Genomic DNA, 19,141 nt, shown 5'->3' on the forward strand with positions numbered 1-19,141 from the left:
AAGTGTACACTATATTTAGGATATTTTCATCGCTTTACCTTACAGTTAGACAGACTTTTGTGTGAGGAAACCACCGTTACATAAGACAAATATCGCTCTCTCTTGCGCAACCAGACTCCACAGTTAGTCAACTCATTTTACCTGGCAGAACACAGGAGTTGCCCATTTAGTGCTGCATCGATTTGTCAATGAGTGTGTGTTATTGTGTGACTTTGGTGTTAGCTCAGATGCACAGTTGTTCCCGACGGACAAATGCATATGTTCTAAATACTGAGGGGGATCTGTCCCCTCCATCTGCCTTGAAAGCTACACCTGTGATTGTCTGTACATCATTTTCTCATTGCTTTAATTACAGTTGAAATGATTAACAATCAATCGACAGTAAGTTAACTGGCTTTAATCATTTAGGCAATCTGTGCTAAAATGATGAATTCTAGCTTCTCAAATGTGAAATGCATTGTAGGGCTGCAGCAACTTAGCAACAAATCAGTTAGTTTTCAAATATTAGATTAATCATCAGCTAGTTTGATAATCAGTTAATTGTTTTGAGTCTTTTCTTTAGTCCTCTATGACAGTAAACTGAATAGTTTCAGGTTGTGGACAAAACAAGACATTTGAGGACATCACCTTGGTCTTTGGTCTTAATCAACAGCTAATTGATTGATCAAGAAAATAATTGACAGGTTAATCAGTACTGAAAATAATAGTTACCTGTAGCCCTAATGTGTGTATTTATTTATTTATTTATTTGGATCCAAGGTAGCACCTACTAGGTGAGTGCTTGCTAAATTTGCTTTTGTCATCTAGTTTGGGGTTTCTGAGCAATAATAGCATTTTTTTATGGCTATTTTTCCTTTTTAGTGATTTCCTAACGATTATTCAATAAAAAAAAAAATACTCTGCAGCTAAATCAGTAAGTTAGTGACAGTCCTCGATAGAAAAATGCTGCAGCTGTGCAAACTGATCACATGCAGAATTGGTACCTGACCTGTACAGTTTTTCATGTGAGGACAGTGTACTGACAGTGTTTGGACAGTAGGGGGTGCTAAAGCCTCGTAGTGAGAATCATTCAGTGGTTTGGTACAGTATGGTAACTGACAATGGTCTCTGTCTATTTATAAAATCTGCATCGCTTTGCCACATTGACTTGTTTATGTAAGAGTGAAAACCTCAACATTATCGCTCGTCTTCTAAATTGACTGTATGAAAACTCCCACTTGGTGAGATATTGGCCTCCTGATAACACCAAAATGGCCTTAATGACCAACCATGTTAATGCAAAATCTTTCACTTGCTTGTTACAGTTATTCAGATATTAAGGCAATGACATTCATCTCCTGTTTATGAACACAGTGGTAGGTTAACAACCCATCTCTCTGCTTTCCCACAGCGCACACATCATGACTGTTTCACTGTTGTGAACAGAGAGCAGATCCACACATAATGCACTTCTTTTCCTGGTGTATGTATCTTCTTGCTAAGCCTACATCCACTCACATTAGTCATCATCCACATAAGAGGAAACAAAGAGCCAGGTTAATATAGAAATGTGACATCATCAATCCGGCCACAGCACTTTATTCTATTCACACAGTGCATTTCCTTAAAACACAATATATAATTTAATATCAATATAAAACTCCATTTGTGTATATAAATTATGCATTCAATACAGCAGCACTGATATATACTATTAAGCTTTGGTACAGTGGTACATTTATGTCTGTGAGTGGGTGTATGTTCTGTGTGTGAGTGCATGCTTGTTATGAGTGTGAACGATGTACCCTGTGGGTAACATCAGGAAGAAGGTGGGTGTAGGTGAGGGAGTGTGAGAAAAAGGTGTTCGTGTGAAGTGTGTGTGTGCGCATGTGAGTTCACGCAGGAACTAAAAAGGACCATCGCTCCATCACTCCGTCGAGGCATCATCAGTACTGTGCGCTCCAGGCTGGGGCACTGAGGTTGGTGCAGCTGGGAGGATGGCAGCTGCTGTGGTGGGAGGGTGGAGGGGGCACCATGCAGCAGTAACCCGCCTCCCCACCAACCGTGGTCACAACTTTACTTTGGGGATAGGACACAGAAACACCTCCCTGCAGAGAGAAAACAAAGTAAAGTTGGAGAGACAAATCTGCTGCCACAAGCACTTTGTGAAGTGCTAAACGCTTCTTTTGGGGGCTGAGCTGTTTGAGGCTGACGCACAACGAGACCTTTGGGTGCTCTGTGTTTACCTGCACCATGCTACGTTGATGAGAGGCCATTGGTGAGTAGGTTCCCAGCACAGCCTGGGCCGGGGTGTGCGAAGTCTGCTGCTGCACCCCCACAGCAGGGGCGTAACCCGCTGCAAACACACGTATATGAGATACAAGATTATTAACAATATATTTCATCGCTACAATTTGTTTAGCAAGAGATTAGTGCAGGAAATAAGCCACAAGAGAGTTTTATACTTGAAAATTAGAAGAGTGGTGAGGACTGCAAAGCTTAGATTCAGCGTTAACAAACCATTCTGAAAGAGGGTGAATGTTCCACAAATTGTTTTTTGTTGATAAATAAATATAAAATGTGTTGATCAAGCTACATATTTATGAACATATATTGTGCTTTGACTATTTAGCTTGTTCTTGACTTTTGCAAGTGTTAGGAAGGACGATACACATTATAAGCTACGGCATATTAACCAGGTGTCTACACCTATCAGCAGGCTAAATGTGACTTTTTAATCCTACCATTTAATGAAATTTAAGGCCAACTTTGCAATGAAACTAAACATCAAATGTGAAAATATAGGTGTACTCTCCTGAGTAAATATGTTTATTGACTGGTTGAGTTTAAGGAAATTCAAACAAATTCATTTATTTGCAAAAACCTAAAAAAAAAAAGATGTAACAGGTTAAGAGAGGCATTCAAATTCAACTCTTGAGCCAGGAGTGAATTTTATTTTTATTTCATTTTAATTTTGAAGACATTCCCAAACACAATTTAATACCATTGAAGTCCAGACATTTGAGGGACTTATAGCCACCCTGCTTAACAGTCATTGCAGTAATCTCCATTAGACATTGATTCATTGTTTTTTTTAACTGGGCAAGAAATTTTCTGATTTCAGTTTTTTTATCAATATTTATTTCAACTTAAAGAAGGCCAACATAAAAATCGTATACAATTTATACAGTAGTTGAGCTGATGATAGATGCATTTGAATTTATCATTTTAGTATCTTTGGACAACACTGAATAATAACAAAAAAAACTGCTTGAGCAATACGTTCACATTTTTTTAAATTCATGCAGTCCTGTTGATGGATTCACTTGTATTACTGTTTCAGTGTTGCCATCTTGAATCTTGTGTAATTACATACATTATTTATTGTTTTATTTTGTTAACTGATGCCTAGAAGGCTGACTGTTTGCAGCTGTCTCAGACGCAAACGGTTATTAAGAGACTCTCCAGTCTAATACATGAGTGTTGAAGTGTGTGTCCCCTCGGTCTTTGTCATGGAGTTGAACAGAAGCAGCAGGAAAAGAGACCGGTTCACTGTGAGACCCTCAGACTACATCTCTGACAGTGTAACGGCCCCCTCCTCTACTGCCACAGTCTGTGTACATCTACCACACACACACACACACACACACACACAAGTGGAACGTACCTGTCGATTGTACTGCTTGGCTGTGGATGTGCTGGCTAGGTGAGACAGGCCTGCATGAGTGTTGAGCTGAGGTAGGGTGCTGGCCGTAGTAATACAGAGGCACCTATAGGAGAATAATACAGGGTGTCTGAGTTTCAACAAGCTCAACATAAGACTTTCTAAGATCAATGTGAATAAATTTAAGACCTATATCACAACTACACAAACATTGGTCTTAATTTACCATTTTCTAAGCACATATACATGGCGTGATTAATGTTAGCTTAGCTCATTAAGATAACAGAAAAGGTACAGAAACAGTGATTTAGCTAACAACATTGAATCAAAATGTCTCACAACTGAGCAACAACTTTTTGTCAGAACTGAGGGCTCCTCCAGTCTCTGTCTAGTCAGGGGACTTTCATTCCTTTCCATTTTGAAATTTTATATTAATGATGAATTTAAAAAGTTTCATTAACTTCAGTCTTGTTTTTAAATGTGTTGTTGGGGTAAACTTTTTTTTTTTTTATCACGCTGTAACAAAATTACAAAACAAAACCTGCTTGGAACCAATAAGTACTAATGCAAACACAGCATATTAAACTCTTCAAATAAAAAGTAATTTAATTTCAGAAACTGAATCAATTTTTTTGACCTGTCAAAATCACATTTGAGTTTTTTTTTAGACATTGTAAGGCCTAAAATTCAGATGATTTGATTTTAGATTTTTAAAGCTACTAGGAGGAGTTCTTGGTTATGAAGCAGTCTCTAGTTATTAACAAAGCCTTAATATGACTAAATTAACAAAAAAAATAAAAAATCCCAGGCAAAGTTACAGTGAATAGTGCATTAGCCAGTTAAAAGTAGTAGGAGGAGATTATTATTTAGATCATTTTCTCATTATATCATCATTATATCATGATAGATCATTATATTCTATAGTGATTACAGTAGAAACACTACTGCCTCTGTCCACAGGGGCCTCAAATAATCAAAACATGACAGTTCCTTATAGCAGTTTGAGGACCTGTGGAAACCCAGTAATATGAAAAATGCTATCTTTATTCTTAGAATTCAATGTTGACTGTATAACCAGAATTTAAGCTAATTAAGTCAAATAAACTTATATTCCTTTTTCATAAAACCACGATATTTAATACATCTTACATTACCCCAAAAATAAATGTGGCATTTGCGTAAATCAAAAAAACAGCATGAAAAATATCTAACACATGTGTGTCCATACCTGAGGTGAGGGCTGGCAGTAGCTGGGGGGATTGGGAGGGGGAGGAGCTGCATAGACATAACCCTGACTGGGAGGGTAGAGGGGCGGGGCTTCAGCTGTCGACTGACAGCTCACATGAGCGAACTGTGAGGAGAGCTCTTCAATCTGCGGGGTCGGAAGAAAGGAGGTCAACACACACGGACACCAGTAAACACACACAGATACTGTAAACACATGTATGTAGAGCCGTAATCAGCCTGTACAGTGATACATACTGTGGAGTATGGCTGTGAGGGAGTGACAGGCAACATCTGTGGAGCTGTGTACGAGACAGATGAGTACTGAACCACCTGAGAGAGACGCACACATATGGAGACAGAGATAAAGACACAAACAGAGACGTGTATGGCTGAACATGTCGAAAACTTCCTGCTGTGTGTGTGTGTGCTACCTGCTGCTGAGAGGGCTGAGTCTGGCTCCTGATTGGCTGCTGACTGTCTGGGGGGTTGTACACAGCGGGGGTTCCATCAGGGTTGAGGAAAGGCTGCCCTGAGAGGTCAAAGCATTGAGTGTGACAAATGCGTGTGTGTTGTGTGTGTAATCGTATTGCCGTGCGCGTGTTATATGTACCAGTATGTGGGTTGACTAATATGCTTCCTGGCGGGATCCCGTTCTCCATGATGTAGGAAGAGTTAGGAGCCGGCTCATCTATGATGGGAGAAGAAGGGGGGTGGGGACAGGTGGATGTCAGTCTGTAAAGAGCGATGGAGCCTGTGGAAAAGAAGAGGAGAGAGCTTCATCATCACGGAACATAACATATTCACATTTCAACATCTTTTATCTGATTTGAACTCCACCCCTCCCTAAAAACATACTGTGTGCAGCCCCTTAGAGCCGTCGCTGCATTGACGTATTTAAATTCCTGAATATGTGAACACGACTGGAGGTGTTGTGTGAAAATTTACAGCTATGGTGTGAAGATTCATGCAGTGAGTTAACATTTTCACACCAGAAGAACTTCCACTGCTTTTTTGTTAATTAGATGCTACATAATTTATAAACAGTGATTTTCCCAAGTGTGACGTGGTGATGAAATCTGAAAATAAGTTTGCTTGCACACAGGTAGAGAAGTGATGTGTCTCACCCCACTGTGACTGAATTTACACCTTTAACGTGTGACATAGAAGTGTTCAAAAGTCACTGAATGTTATTCTGACGCACCTGAACCACGTGTGTCCCAGCTGTGGTTGGCTGGTTGGCGGGTTTTCGGAGTGGGACTAGTCCACTGGTAGGAAGAATCAGAGTCCGTGCTGCTCCAAGGTTGGGGCTCGTTGCTATAGCGACAGTCGGTGTCGGTGCTACTCTGCCTGCTGCTGCCTGTCCAGCTGGAGCCTGAGCTGTCGCGGCTCCCCCTGTGAGGCACATTCAGAATTATCCTACAACCTTATTACTGCATGAGAGGTACACCATTCATGTGAATGGATGACAAACGTGGCTTCTACACCTGCTGATATGACACTCATAATTAAAGGATGAAGGGTTTATGCTAATTTTCACTGACATAAATCTATATACTATGAAAACCTTTCTTCAGTTATTAGTTACTTATATGTATCTTGTTATTTATCTTGTTTATTCTTTTTGTTTTATCCCTTTAATCCTGTTTTTATCCTTTTATTCTTGTTTTCTCTTGCTGCTGGTTTCTGAGAGTAATGAAACATAATTTTGTTCTATGTCCACAATGACAAGTAATGTGTCTTAAGTTAAATGCTCCACTGCATCCTTGCCTTGGCTGTCTCACTGATATTAAAGTTTGGATGGGTAAAAACTTTTTAAAGCTAAATGAGGAAAAAACAGAGATTCTTTTAATAGGACCAAATATGCGTGGTGGCTCTAGTAGACAAATAAAACTGGCATCACAAACTTAACTTAAATTTTAATTCTCAAATTTAACACAATTTTTTATCTTAGGAATATTGCCAAAGTCAGACCTTCTTTAGGACAGAAAGATAGAGAAATACTCATTCATGCATTTATCACTAGCCATTTAAGATACTGTAACTCCCTTTTTACTGGTTTAAATAAAAAGTTGTTAAGAAAACTACAGCTAGTTTCTATGCAATTATCTGTTTACAAGGACATATTATTTATTTATTTTTCTATTAGTATAATGATACACTCCATGTATGTATTACATTATGTGCGCAATTATCCTACACAATTATCCATATATATCCATGTATCTGTCCATATAACCATACAAGTGATAAGTGTATATAGTCTGTGTGTAGTTTTAAAATTCATATTTTATATTTTAGTGTTCTATATTTTTATTCTAATTTTATTTTATCTGTCATTTATTTATCACTCTTCTTTTTCTATCTGTACTTTTTTGAGCTGTTTATTTTATTTCATTTTAATTTTTAATTGGGAGTAACATTATAACCTTAGTTTTTCAGCTTCAGTCATTGTTTTTTACATGATTTTGATCCTTCTTTTTTACTTTACTTCTAATGACTTTTATTAATCATTTTGAAATGTTTTATTGTTTTATTCTTGTATTTTTTTTTAAATAAGCTGAATTGAGTTGAGTTATGTCTTATTTTCATCCACAAGACACACAAGATTTCCGAGAAGCCTAAACGTTGATGCAAAAAAAAAAAAAAGCTTAAAAACAAATCTAGGTCCTCTCTCTGTCTCTGCTGCAGACTCTGAAGAGCTCTGTTGCAGCCAGGCTGACCAGATTAAGATGATAAATGACTATGCTTCTGTGCAGACAGAGGCTCTACCTGAAGAGCTGCCTTCTCCTCTGGGTCTCAGCATATGGATTGTACTCCTCCGCAGCCCTGCACACACACACACACACACACAGACATGTATTAATGTTCTCATCTAAATATAATAAGCTGAAAAGGCACATGGAGTGAATATACTGCAGGCAAGGTTACCTGGTTTCTGCATGGGCGCTCTCCTGGGTGCATAGTGACTGTGAAAGTACAGCAGAGAAATTAGTGAGTCTCCTGTCTTCTTCTATGTCATATCTGCCTGTCTGTCCTCATCTCTGTCTCACCTCTTGGTTGAAGATTCGTTCTCGTGCTCGTTGATACTCTTCCTTTCTCTCCTCCATTGACTTGCTTTGCTTCTCCCGTAAAGGGTGATGTTGGGTCTGTAGGGAGAGGAATGAGAACAGGTCAGAACGCCGAGAGGATACGATCAATGTCAATTATACAGGAAACTCCACAGAGACGGGCAGCTATGAGAACAGGAGGACAGACAGACCTGGTCATCTGAGCTGTTGTCTCTCTTTAAAATAATTTTCCACTGGTGGATCTCTTCCGCCTTGTCCTTGTGCACCTTGTCCTGGAAACACTGCTCTGGTCTTAAAGACAAACAAGTTACAACTGCCGTTACTTGACAATAAAAAGCAAGGATGTAAAATGCATATACTCAGAGATGCATTAAGTGGGCTTACATGCGTGTGCTGCTAGTCCTGTTGATGATGACAGACTTGCCTGTCTGGTCTACATTGTGCTCCATGCCAAAGTAGGCCGCCACCCGATGGACGAGCATACGGTGGTAGGATGACATGTGAGGGAACTTCTTAAAGGGGCTGTGGGAGACAGAAACAGAGAAAGACGTGAGAAGAGAGTCAAAGTGGGAAAGACGGAAGGATACGAAGAGAAAAACAAGGTATAGAAGGGGGGTGCAAAATAAGAGGGAGGTGGAAGCAAGAACGAGATAGAGAGGCAGAGAGATTGGACATAAGAAGATAGAGGACTGGTTGTAACGTCATCCCCGGTGGCTCAAACACCCCCACTCTAATATAACTGGCCCAATGTATTGATCGGTACACCAAAAAAGCTGTATGGGCAGAATCATAATAGATGAGCTGAAAACGTGTCTTAAATTAGCATAAAACCATATTCAGTCTTTAAAGCGATAATTCGGATCATTTAAGGGCTGTGTATGGTTCTTATTAAAAGTCAGTGTAATAACAAAAGTAGATACTAGTCGGCATGCCTGCAGTTTGGAGAAGCAGAGAGGATTACCAGCACGGAAGCTAAACAATGTACAGCTGATGACAGAGCAAGTGGCAAAATAAATTTTAGTCACAAAAAAAGGTCCACTGAAAAAAAAAAAATCAGTATCAACTTGAGTGTACAGTTTAGAATTTAGAATTTTCACAGCTTTACTTTGCCGTCAGACACCTTTTTTGATGGGAAACTGAAGTCAAATGTAGTTTTCTCCAAACTGACCAAAGCCCATGATAAGTGATTTTTACCTCCAGAACATGAGACGCTGGTCTTCTGCTGCCTCGATCGGTTAGTTTGTTTGTGTTGATGTGTGACTTAGGTGTTTCAAAAGGATAGACCAGATTCACTGAGGTCACACAATACCACAAACAAACTAACTGATTGAAGCAGCAACTCCCACGTTCTGAAAGGTAAAATTACTGATTTAAACCACAGAGATTGGTTGGTTAGGAGAGAGCGATATTTGGCCTCTTTTCCCATCAGAATGGGCTATCTGACAGCAAAGTAAAATGATGAACATATTCGAAATATAGTATACACTTAAAATAATATTGATTTTTTTAGGTGGACCTTTTTTAAGTGGCTAAAATACCTTTTGTTGCTGATCCTGCCCACAGCAGTACATTGCTTCCATGCTTGTACTGCTCTGCTTCTCCTGACTGGGGGGCATGCTGACTGGCATCTACTCTAGGTAATACACTGACTATTGATAACTACCTCATACAACCCCACTTCAAATAACTATCCCTTTAATTGGACTTATCATGCATACAAGTTTCATTTCAGCATGTTTGAACGAGTAGATAGCTCATTGAGAGTCCAAGGTTATAATGTGTACTCCCCTTCACACACCTATTGCTGGTGATGAAGTCAATCATGTCGTGCTCCAGTTTAAGCAGCATCATGCGGTCTCTGGGGTTGCTGTTGAGGGTATCAACGATGAACTGGTGCAGGTCTATGCCGGTGGAGTCGGTGTACTCCACGCTGGACTCTGAGAACAACACAGGCGAGGCAGGGCAGGCAGGATGTATTACGAGACAATAAAAATAAAAACACAAAAAGGCACACGGCAATATTAAACACCCCAGGAGAACTACATCTAAATAGTGGTACTGATTCCAATTTTATTACATTTTATTTGCCTTCTCTTGTCTCTTTTTATGAGATATCAATCTCACACACACACCTTTGGACAGTGAAGGTTTCTTTGGATCTGTTCTCTTCTCCTGTTCTTCTTCTTTACAGGAAGCTCTCTCGTTGTCATGGCAGCTAGATAAGATGTCTGCGTCCCCCTGAGAAGGAAGAAAATAAAGAGTAATTTGAGAGTGGTGATGATGATGATGATGAGGAGGAAGAGGTTGATGATGATTTGAGTAAGTGTGTGTGTTACCTGTGTTTCTTCAAATGGTGGGGACTCCTCACACACAGCCATACTCCGCACTAACTTTGCTTTGGTCTGAAATACACACACAAGCAAGCAATATTACAAATTCATAGAGTGAAATGCAATCGATATTTCAGCAAGAATGAATAATGAGGGGCAGAATTATTTTAGCTTACCTTAACTTTTTTCTTTGGTTGCACCTGGTTACAGTGTTTCTGCAAGTGAAGAAACAATTTGTCATAAAGTGAGCACGTGAGGGCTGGCAGTAGGGGGCAGATATACAGGAATGCAATGATACCAAAAACTCAAAGTACAGTAATAACATGATAAAAGCCAGCAATACGATATTAGGGAGTTTAGACTTTAATTTGGTCTGCAAAAGAAAATAAAAGTTCACTGTGTTAAAGTCTACAAATTCATATACATAAATAGATAGCCTCTTAGAAAAAGTGGCTTAAAGGGACAGTTAACCCCAAAAACAAAAATATATATTTTTCTCTTCTTGCCTGAAGTGCTACATATAGATTTTTTTGTGTGAGTTGCAGAGTTTTGGACATATCAGCCATCTAGATGTCTGCCTTCTCTCCAGTATAATGGAACTAGATGGCATTTGGCTTGTGGTACTTAAAGCACCAAAAAAATAATAAATTAAATATTCTTTCCAGAAACTGGCACTTCAGGCCATGGGAAAAATATGTAGTTTTTATTTTGGGGAGAACTTTAAATACTGCAGCCAAGAATAGCACAATAATGTAGCTTAACATATGTTAGAAATTTCTGCTATTCTAAAATGTGTTAGCTGAAGCTACAGCTTATAACGCTTACCCTTTTAACAACACACCATATTTAACAAGGTAGGATCAAACAATAAATATTTTTCACAATTTTCAAAAACAAAGAAAAATTATAACTTGGAAAAAATGTCCTTGATTATATAGTATATCCAAAGCATACAGCATTTTTTGTTTGTAACTCAAAAGTTCTTCTGCTTTCTTTCCTAAATAAAATAAAAGTAGCCAGCCATGAACCAAGCACATACAAAAATGGCCAAGGAAATGGCATGAATTGTCTTTGGCAATTAATGTCTGAATTATATATGTGCAATTGCAAAACAAAAAGTGGCTGTCAGTAGCAGTCCTTTTATGAAATAAAATAAAAATAATAAAATTAAGTAATTATCCATGTAATATTACAGTAGGTATCGTAACAGTATGTTACAGTACTGAGACATTTTTTATTGCAATGTTGCAATAAAAGGCTATATTGTTACATTCCTAATATAATAGTACATTAGATGCATAACAGTACCTATGTTGAGTATCACTCACCTGCTGCTCCAGCTTCTTACTGTCATGTTGACACTCCTCGTTCTCCTTCTGTTTGCACAAGGCTGGATATGGTGAAGGGGAGGTGCAGGTGATGACATCACATGATGTCACATCGCAGGGTTTTAGGAGGTCATCTGCACTTTCTACAGCTACTTCGGTCATCCTTCTGAAAAACACAAAATGTGGAATCTGATACAAATAATGTCTGCATTTGAATATTTTCATGCTGTGTTAAGATATCTTTGCCTGCATTTGCATAAGTCTGTAGGTGTGTGTGTGTTATTCCTACCTATCTGGAGTTGTTTACTGGAGAGCCTCACAGGTGAATGATGAGGTCATATATCCCATGTTCCCAGAGGGCAGCCAGAAACGCAATTATCCTCTCCGCCCGTGCTCGCCTTCTCTACTGTTTCTCTCTCTGCCGGCTCTTTACTGGTCAGTGGAAAATAGCCTGAAGAGATTGAAAAAAAAAACACAGGAAAAAACAGAGTTAGTGGTCATTGTACAACAGAAACACAGTTTCACACAAACACAGACACACACACACACTCATATCAAACAGTTGCCAGAGCATAAAAGCATAGCTGCTGGAAATGACATCAAGTAGCTAAGCCTGTGTGTCTGTTTGTGTGGTAACCTCTGTGTAGGCTTCCCAAATGCTCTCCTGGCTTAACAGTTAATTGCTGCTTTAGTGTGTTACTGTAAGTGTGTCTGTGTGTGCATGTGTGACCGTAACATACAAGCCTGTGCTTGGATGTGGTATTTCCGATTTACATGTGTGTAGCTCATGTAAATACATGTCTGGTGTGTGTATTTGAGTGTGTCCTCAAGCTTTTCTTAGAAACAGCAGCTGTGTGGAGAGCATCATCCGATCCGCCAGCACTGATATTCCCAGAATGCCAAGCTCAGTCTCTGATCCCAGTGGTGAGAATATTGCTGAGACCAAAGAGATAGATAGACACACACAGAGGAGGAAGTGGCATTCCACCATCTTTTCCAAAGGGCCAACTGCATTCAGTGGGGACACATTCTGCAGCAACACAGAGCTCAAGGGGACACTTATTCCTGTAACACCTGGGACAGAATAACGAGCTCAGAGGATGCCGAGTCCCATATCATGGTTATTTAACACCCGACTAGAGATAACAGCAGCTTTAGGAAAAAAAGAAAGACTTCTGTCAGTCCATGTGCAACCAAAGTGGTGTTTACCTCCCATGCCGCCTCAATGAAACACAATACATAACAGCAGTGATTCCACCCAGAATAAATATTCTTAGTATGGAAGAGAGACGTCTGAAATCTCTGCAAGTGTTGGTCTATTATTATATAATGGTAAGTAATATTTTGTAATTATTAGAGTCAGGGGTGTCACAACTCTCCAATTCAACAATTCTATTTTACTTCCTGTTTTAGAGAGGTGACACAACTCCTTTTTTCAAACATTTTCAAACACCATTGGCTAGGCCATTGTTTGATTATTGAGTATTTATTTGTGAAGATCAACAGACCATTGTTTGTATGCCCTGACAGTCATTTACATTTTCAAATTATTCTTTTGAGATAGTTTATATGGTATCAAGTGTGATTTACATCAAGTATGTTGCCTTTTAAGTTTTTCTCCAGACAAGAGCTAGATACCACATGTAGATGGGGTGGAGAGGAAAATACTCAGAGAATCACAGATTCTGGCTTTGATTGTGATTACTGAAAGTGAAAGCTGATTTCAATCAATTTTCAATATAATATCAAAATTGTGACACCCCAATATAACATTTATAAAGGATTTAGATCATACTGTAGTTAAGGTATTAAGTGTGATAACGTAACTCTGTAGTTGTGTGATCAGAAATTTTTTATTGATGCGTGATGAATGTTAATCAACAAAATAATCTGTAATTTATTAGAGCAGAAGTGCTTCAGTTTGCTGTAGTTCATTTGTATGACTGTCTTAGTTTGGTGGTAGGCCTCTGCATTAAAGCTGCAACAAGTGGTCCATTGAAAGAAAATACATTTTTTAATAATTAATTGTTTTAGTCATTTTTCAAGCAAAAATATTAAATCCTTGCTGGTTCCAGCTTCTTAAATGTGAGGATTTGCTGCTTTTCTTTGTTATTCATAGGGGTGTCCTGTTTCTCCAAATCCTAGATTTGATTTGACTTTTGATTTGAAGGTCACAATTTAATTTGATTTTTAGATTTAATTCATTGCCGTGGCAACTGTCATTTACATTTTCAAATGCTTTTTTAAAAAGACAGTGGTATATGGTATCAAGTGTGATATAATGGCTGGTATGGTGTGTCGTATTTGAAATGTTGATTTTTTTCCTCCAGTAATGTGCCGTACAGGGGTGGAGAAAAAAAAATACTGCAGACTTGATCAATTCTGCCTTTGATTTCAACAATTAAAACTTAAAGCTCATTTAAATCAATTTTGAATTTAATATTGAGATTGTGACCCCTTAAGTAATTTATGATCGTAAATTATGAGTTTATGAGTTTAAGACTGTTAGTTGGACAAAAGATGCAATTTGAAGACAGGAAATTGTGACATTTTATAGACTAAATGATTAATTGTGAATATAATTTGCGGATTAATCGATGATGAAAATAGTCCCTAGCTGGAGCTGTATTCTGAATGCTGCCTAGGGAAAAGAAAACAGTAAGGAGACACGTAAACAGTCTATAAGACGCAATAACCTGGGACAGTCCCCAATGTGTTGGTGGTGAGTTCTTGCTGAGGTGTCCTGTAGCCAAACAGACCAGCTCCATGTGATCTGCACTAACCCTGACCTCAGACCTCACAGATGGGAGGGGTGGGGAAAAGACAAAACATCTCACATCTCAAATTGTTTATGATATAAGAGAAAACACTTAACTGTATTAGAACTGTGAATTTACAGCAATACCAGAGAATGAGAACATGACATAAGCGGACAGAGAGGGGAAAGAATGATGCGGAGCAGTTGCACTACAGAGAAAACAAGATGAATAGGAGGCAAGGGAAGCAGGGGGATGAAGAGAGATGAGGACAGAAGTCTGTGGGGACTTTAAAGGTGAAGAGGGGTGAAGGAAGGCGGCAGAGAAAGGGAGAAGTGAAGAATTAGTGATAGAGAGGCTTGCAGCACACAGTCTGTCTCCGGGCTTTTCAGCCGACGGCCGTGAAGAGGGGATTTGAGTGGAGCTACCAGTTTTTGAGCTGAGCGCTGCAGAAGCGGCCGGCCGCCCGGGGAGAAGGTGTGACACGATCATTAGCGCGTGACGGATGGCGGCGGGAGGCAGGGAGCGCCAGTACCCGCTACATCATCATCCATCTGCTGCTCTCACCGAAGCCTCCAGCCTCAGAGCCACCTACTCACCAGGACACCTTTCTTCTCCAGCCAAAAGCTGCCTGGCTCATCCACACTGACACACAGGCAGGCCAGTGGGAAAATGTCCAAAAGCTACTTTAGATGGCCATTGTCAGCTAAACCAAGTTATATTAAGTGCTTAAGCCCAGCACAATCCTGTTTGTAATTAAGACCATTGAAAAATCTATCTTTGCATACCAGGGCTATAAAAACCACTGGCTCCTGTATCAATTAACACTGAGGTCTACCATTGTCACAAGGTTTATTATTCCAAGCATACCCTCTGTACTTGTAGACATTTATCTGTACATTTTGCCTCTAAAGACCTTCTGCTCTGCTTATTTAAACACATCCCCTGAAAACTGAAAAAACCCTGAAACTATCACTGCCTATGGTCATAGACAGCCATTTATGTTTTGTCTCTAAGGCTGCAGCAGCATTTAAAAAAGGGATTTCATGTTTTTGTCCCTCAGCTCGGAGCTCATTAGGAAATGATTCAGTGTGAGAGACTAAAACTGAGAGAGCAGGTCTCTCTGGTTTAAAATAATAATTGAGAATTTTGAGGAAAAAACTCAGAGGCTTCAGTGCTTTGTTTATCCATAGTCTGTGCAGGCTTTGCCCCCGAGTCCATAATTGGGCTGCTTTCCTTTTCAGTATAGAGGGTATTTTCAGGTTTTACTTAACTGAATTTTTTTGCTTATGTGTGTGTGTGTACATATATATATATATATATATATGTATATGTGTGTGTGTGTGTGTGTATAAATAAATACACACACATACATATATACATGTATGTATTGTTACATCCTGAGTCCCTGCATCTTTTACATTGCTAGCTGAATTCTTTCCTTCCTACCTTATCTCCCTGCTGCCGCATATTCAAGTCAAATAAAACAGGGCATGAATTATTTCACCCTCCACTTTAAGACAAGTGAAGAACAGAAAGTAGGCTGCACATGTGAAATTTAGGTTACATCGTCCTTTGAGTCATCAGCACCTGGGTAGCCACAGCAGCCCTACATCGCCAAAGTGACTTGTGGGTGCGACAGCTGTGCTGCTCTGCAGCTGAGCTCAAACCCAAGACGGGGAAAATACCTGCATACATGATACAACACAGCAGAGTGACAACTTGTGTTGTTTTTAAAGGGCCACTTCACGTGAATTTAAAGGTAGGATGTGCAGAATTGGTCAGTTGCTGTTTGTGAGTGCACCAGAAAGATAGTTGATTTTTGAGTCTCATGCTCAGTTCATCAAATACTGATGCTGATGCCCCAAAACATCCCAAACACAGCAAAATAATTAGAAAATAAAAAATATAGGCAGAGGACAGGGTTTCTGCAGTTACAGACACCATAGCACACTCTTTTCAAGGGAAATCCTGCATACTATGCCTTTAAACCTTGTAACGCTTTGCAGCTCAGTCTAAAAGTAATGCAATCTACACTGTACCACAGCAATCACATGTTTAAACAGACTGGAGGACGCTGTACGTAGGCTAAAACAAACAGGTGTCATCTTGATGCACAACTTTGTGGCATCCTGTTGACCCATATAGCAGGGCAGAACAATAATGGTGCACGATCAGGCTTGTGTGATCTACTTTCTGGATGACACTCTATTTCTTTGATGTCTAAATGCAGAGAACCGATGGGAAACCATGTCAGTGTATGCATGTGTGTGTGTGTGTGCGTGTGTCGCATTACCGTGACCCAGGCTAAGCTGACACACCGGGCTATTTTTACACCCGGGGCAGGGAGTGGACCTCCTGCTCTGGGACTTCACCATGCTGTCAGCTGCATGTGGAGAGCGGATGACGGTGGGAGAAGGATACACAGCAGAGAACCAATAGCAAAATGTAACTAAGTACATCTACTCAAGTACTGTACTCAAGTACAAGTTTGAGGTACTTACAGGCTTACTTTATTTGAGTATTTCCATTTTCTGCAGCTTAATACTTACACTTCACTACAATGAAAATATTGTAATATAATTTGTACTCCACGACATTTTTCTGATAACTTTAGTCACTTTGCCAATCAGATTAATAATAGAATTAAAGCTATTAGAGCTGCAATAACTGGCCTATTAATTGATTAGTCAATTGAAAAAAGATTAGTTGCCAGCTATTGTAATAATTGATTAATTGTTTCAGTCATTTTCCAAGAAAAACGTCAAACATTTGCCGATTCCAGCCTCTAAAATGCAAGAATTTATTGCTGTCTTTAATCATTTATGATAGTAAATGGAGAGTCTTTGGGTTGCTAGAAATTTGAAGAGGTCACTGTGGGCTCTGGGAAATGGTAAAGCTCACATTTGTGGACATTCTTAAGACTTAACAGTTGTGAAAAGAATAATCATTGTTGCAGCCCCATAAAATAAACAGAAAAAAATAAATAAAATAAACAATTGTGCATTATTATGGGTAAAGGTGAAACGTAACTGATACCTTGATGAACTACAATGTATATAGTAAAATATAAGCCCCACCTCTACCAGCTGTAACATTATTGTACATATTAATGTATCACTAATTATATTTTAATAATATTATACACATTTTTTTTACTCCAAAAATGAGTACTTTTTGTATGCTCTGAAGCATTTTTTGCACTTTCACTTGTGTAAAAACAAAACAAAAAAACTTTTACTTGTATCAGAGTATTTATACATTATGACATTGGTACTCTTACTCGAGTAAAAGATCTGACAGTACTTCCTCCATCACTGATGTGCACTGACAGAAAGGGACTTTTCTCCCACAGAGACACGGGGAAATAGGTGGCTTAAATTGCCATAAAACTCACATTTCTACACTCAAAACACATACAAGCAACCAAAAATATACAGAGAGAAGCAGCTGACTTCTTCATCTAAATAACACAAAACATCGTAGGCTAACAAAAATACACTAACAGTTCATGTCCTGGCGTTTCGGTGAGCATTAACATTCATTCAGCGGTGTCGCTAACGGTACAGACCCGGGGGAAATGCGACTGATAGCAGCGCTCCGGGGCGCAGTTAGCTTGTTAAATCCCCTAATTTAACCGTTTTAACAGCCGGGCATCAGCTAAATTTAAAATATTTTCTCAATCCATTGTGCTCTTTTACTGTTCAAACTCGTCACACGCTGCGATTAACATCGCGAAAGTACAAGACTGCAAGAGTAAAAAGATGAGGATAAAAAGACAGCAAGAAGCGAGTGGAGATGTTCAACTGCCACCGCGAGGCGCGACCGTTATCTTACCGTGAGCTGATGTCTGCCCGTCTCCGCTGGCTCCTGCCGACCGACCGACCGACCTACTGCTGCCGTACACCGAGCGTCTGTCGACTACGAGCTCCGTTGCTCCTCCTCCGCCTTTTGCCTGTCCCTGTCGAAGCAGGAGGGGAGCAGGAGGGGAGGAGTGGGGAGGAGAAGGAGGAGGAGGAGGAGGAGGGCCGACAGTTCTGAACCCTGAGCCACGCGCCCACACACACACGCGAGGAATGCACGAGAGCCAGCCCCTCCAACAGCACCATCACCAGCAGCTCCAGTCAGCCCACTCATCATCTCTATCTCTGTCCCTATCTCTACCTCCTGAGCTGACTGTCTTTGTCTTCCATTTTATTTCAGCTCAATTAAACGTCCTTTACTACTGCAATTACTGCGACAATTGACTTCAAGACTTTAGTGGAAGCAACAAGAAGTTAGTTCTTCCTCTCAAAGCTAAAAATATTCCTATTACCTTGGTGGAGTGTGGGTTACGGTGTACCTAACTACAAATTTGTGGTACTTAAGATGAGTATTTCCATGTCATGTTATCCATAGCCTACTTTTATTGGAGTGCTTTACTCCACGACATTTATTTGACACATAGATCTATGATTTTACAGGTTTATAGTTACATTAGACATTAAAGGCTCCGTTCACCACAAAATCAACACCTTTCCTCTTAATGCTCATTTATGCCTAAAATTTAAAGGGATAGTTCACCCAGAAATTAAAATTCTGTCATTATCTATTCACCCTCAGGCTGACTGAAGGTCGGGTTTAGTTTTTTAGTCCACAAAATACTGCTGGAGTTTGACAAGAAAACAGCACTGTAGAATCTCCCAAACAATTTATGTGAATGGTGACCAGTTCTCAGAAAAAAAAGCCTCAATACTGCTTGTCTGGTGTAATACAAGACTCCTAAAGCCCTAACATCCCAAGTTGACTT

At 39.5% G+C, this 19,141-nt stretch overlaps 1 protein-coding gene across 3 annotated transcripts; it reads right to left on the reverse strand.

Moving 5' to 3' along the window:
• Positions 1 to 1,562: 1,562 nt before the first annotated feature.
• On the reverse strand, positions 1,563 to 18,332 carry arpp21 (cAMP-regulated phosphoprotein, 21). Of its 3 annotated transcripts, none has more exons than XM_084738335.1 (20): positions 18,190 to 18,332; positions 11,886 to 12,047; positions 11,597 to 11,759; positions 10,445 to 10,483; positions 10,275 to 10,340; positions 10,071 to 10,176; positions 9,737 to 9,875; positions 8,323 to 8,460; positions 8,130 to 8,229; positions 7,921 to 8,016; positions 7,799 to 7,836; positions 7,640 to 7,696; positions 6,072 to 6,262; positions 5,481 to 5,621; positions 5,302 to 5,399; positions 5,126 to 5,200; positions 4,872 to 5,015; positions 3,647 to 3,749; positions 2,226 to 2,335; positions 1,563 to 2,087 (listed from the first exon to the last, which is right to left on the reverse strand). In XM_084738335.1, exons 3-20 carry the CDS (start codon positions 11,756 to 11,758, stop codon positions 1,926 to 1,928), a joined length of 1,965 nt encoding a protein of 654 aa, XP_084594461.1. In that variant the 5' UTR covers position 11,759; positions 11,886 to 12,047; positions 18,190 to 18,332; the 3' UTR covers positions 1,563 to 1,925. The 3 variants fall into 3 exon arrangements, with proteins under 3 accessions (XP_084594461.1, XP_084594460.1, XP_084594462.1); XM_084738334.1 differs by having other exon boundaries at positions 11,597 to 11,762; XM_084738336.1 differs by having other exon boundaries at positions 2,226 to 2,330; positions 3,645 to 3,749; positions 11,597 to 11,762.
• Between the last annotated feature and the right edge of the window lie 809 nt (positions 18,333 to 19,141).

The sequence above is a fragment of the Lutjanus erythropterus genome, chromosome 16, assembly GCF_056507025.1.
Source record: "Lutjanus erythropterus isolate fLutEry1 chromosome 16, fLutEry1.hap2, whole genome shotgun sequence".
Classification (NCBI taxonomy): Eukaryota; Metazoa; Chordata; class Actinopteri; order Lutjaniformes; family Lutjanidae; genus Lutjanus; species Lutjanus erythropterus.

Excerpts from the sequence above, each read along its gene's own strand:
- arpp21 (XM_084738335.1), bottom strand. The coding sequence starts at position 11,758 with ATGACCGAAGTAGCTGTAGAAAGTGCAGATGACCTCCTAAAACCCTGC. Across the intron at positions 8,230-8,322 it reads AGGACTAGCAGCACACGCAT|ACCAGAGCAGTGTTTCCAGG; the intron begins GTAAGCCCACTT and ends TTTGTCTTTAAG. Across the intron at positions 6,263-7,639 it reads AGGAGAAGGCAGCTCTTCAG|GGGGAGCCGCGACAGCTCAG; the intron begins GTAGAGCCTCTG and ends TGTGCCTCACAG.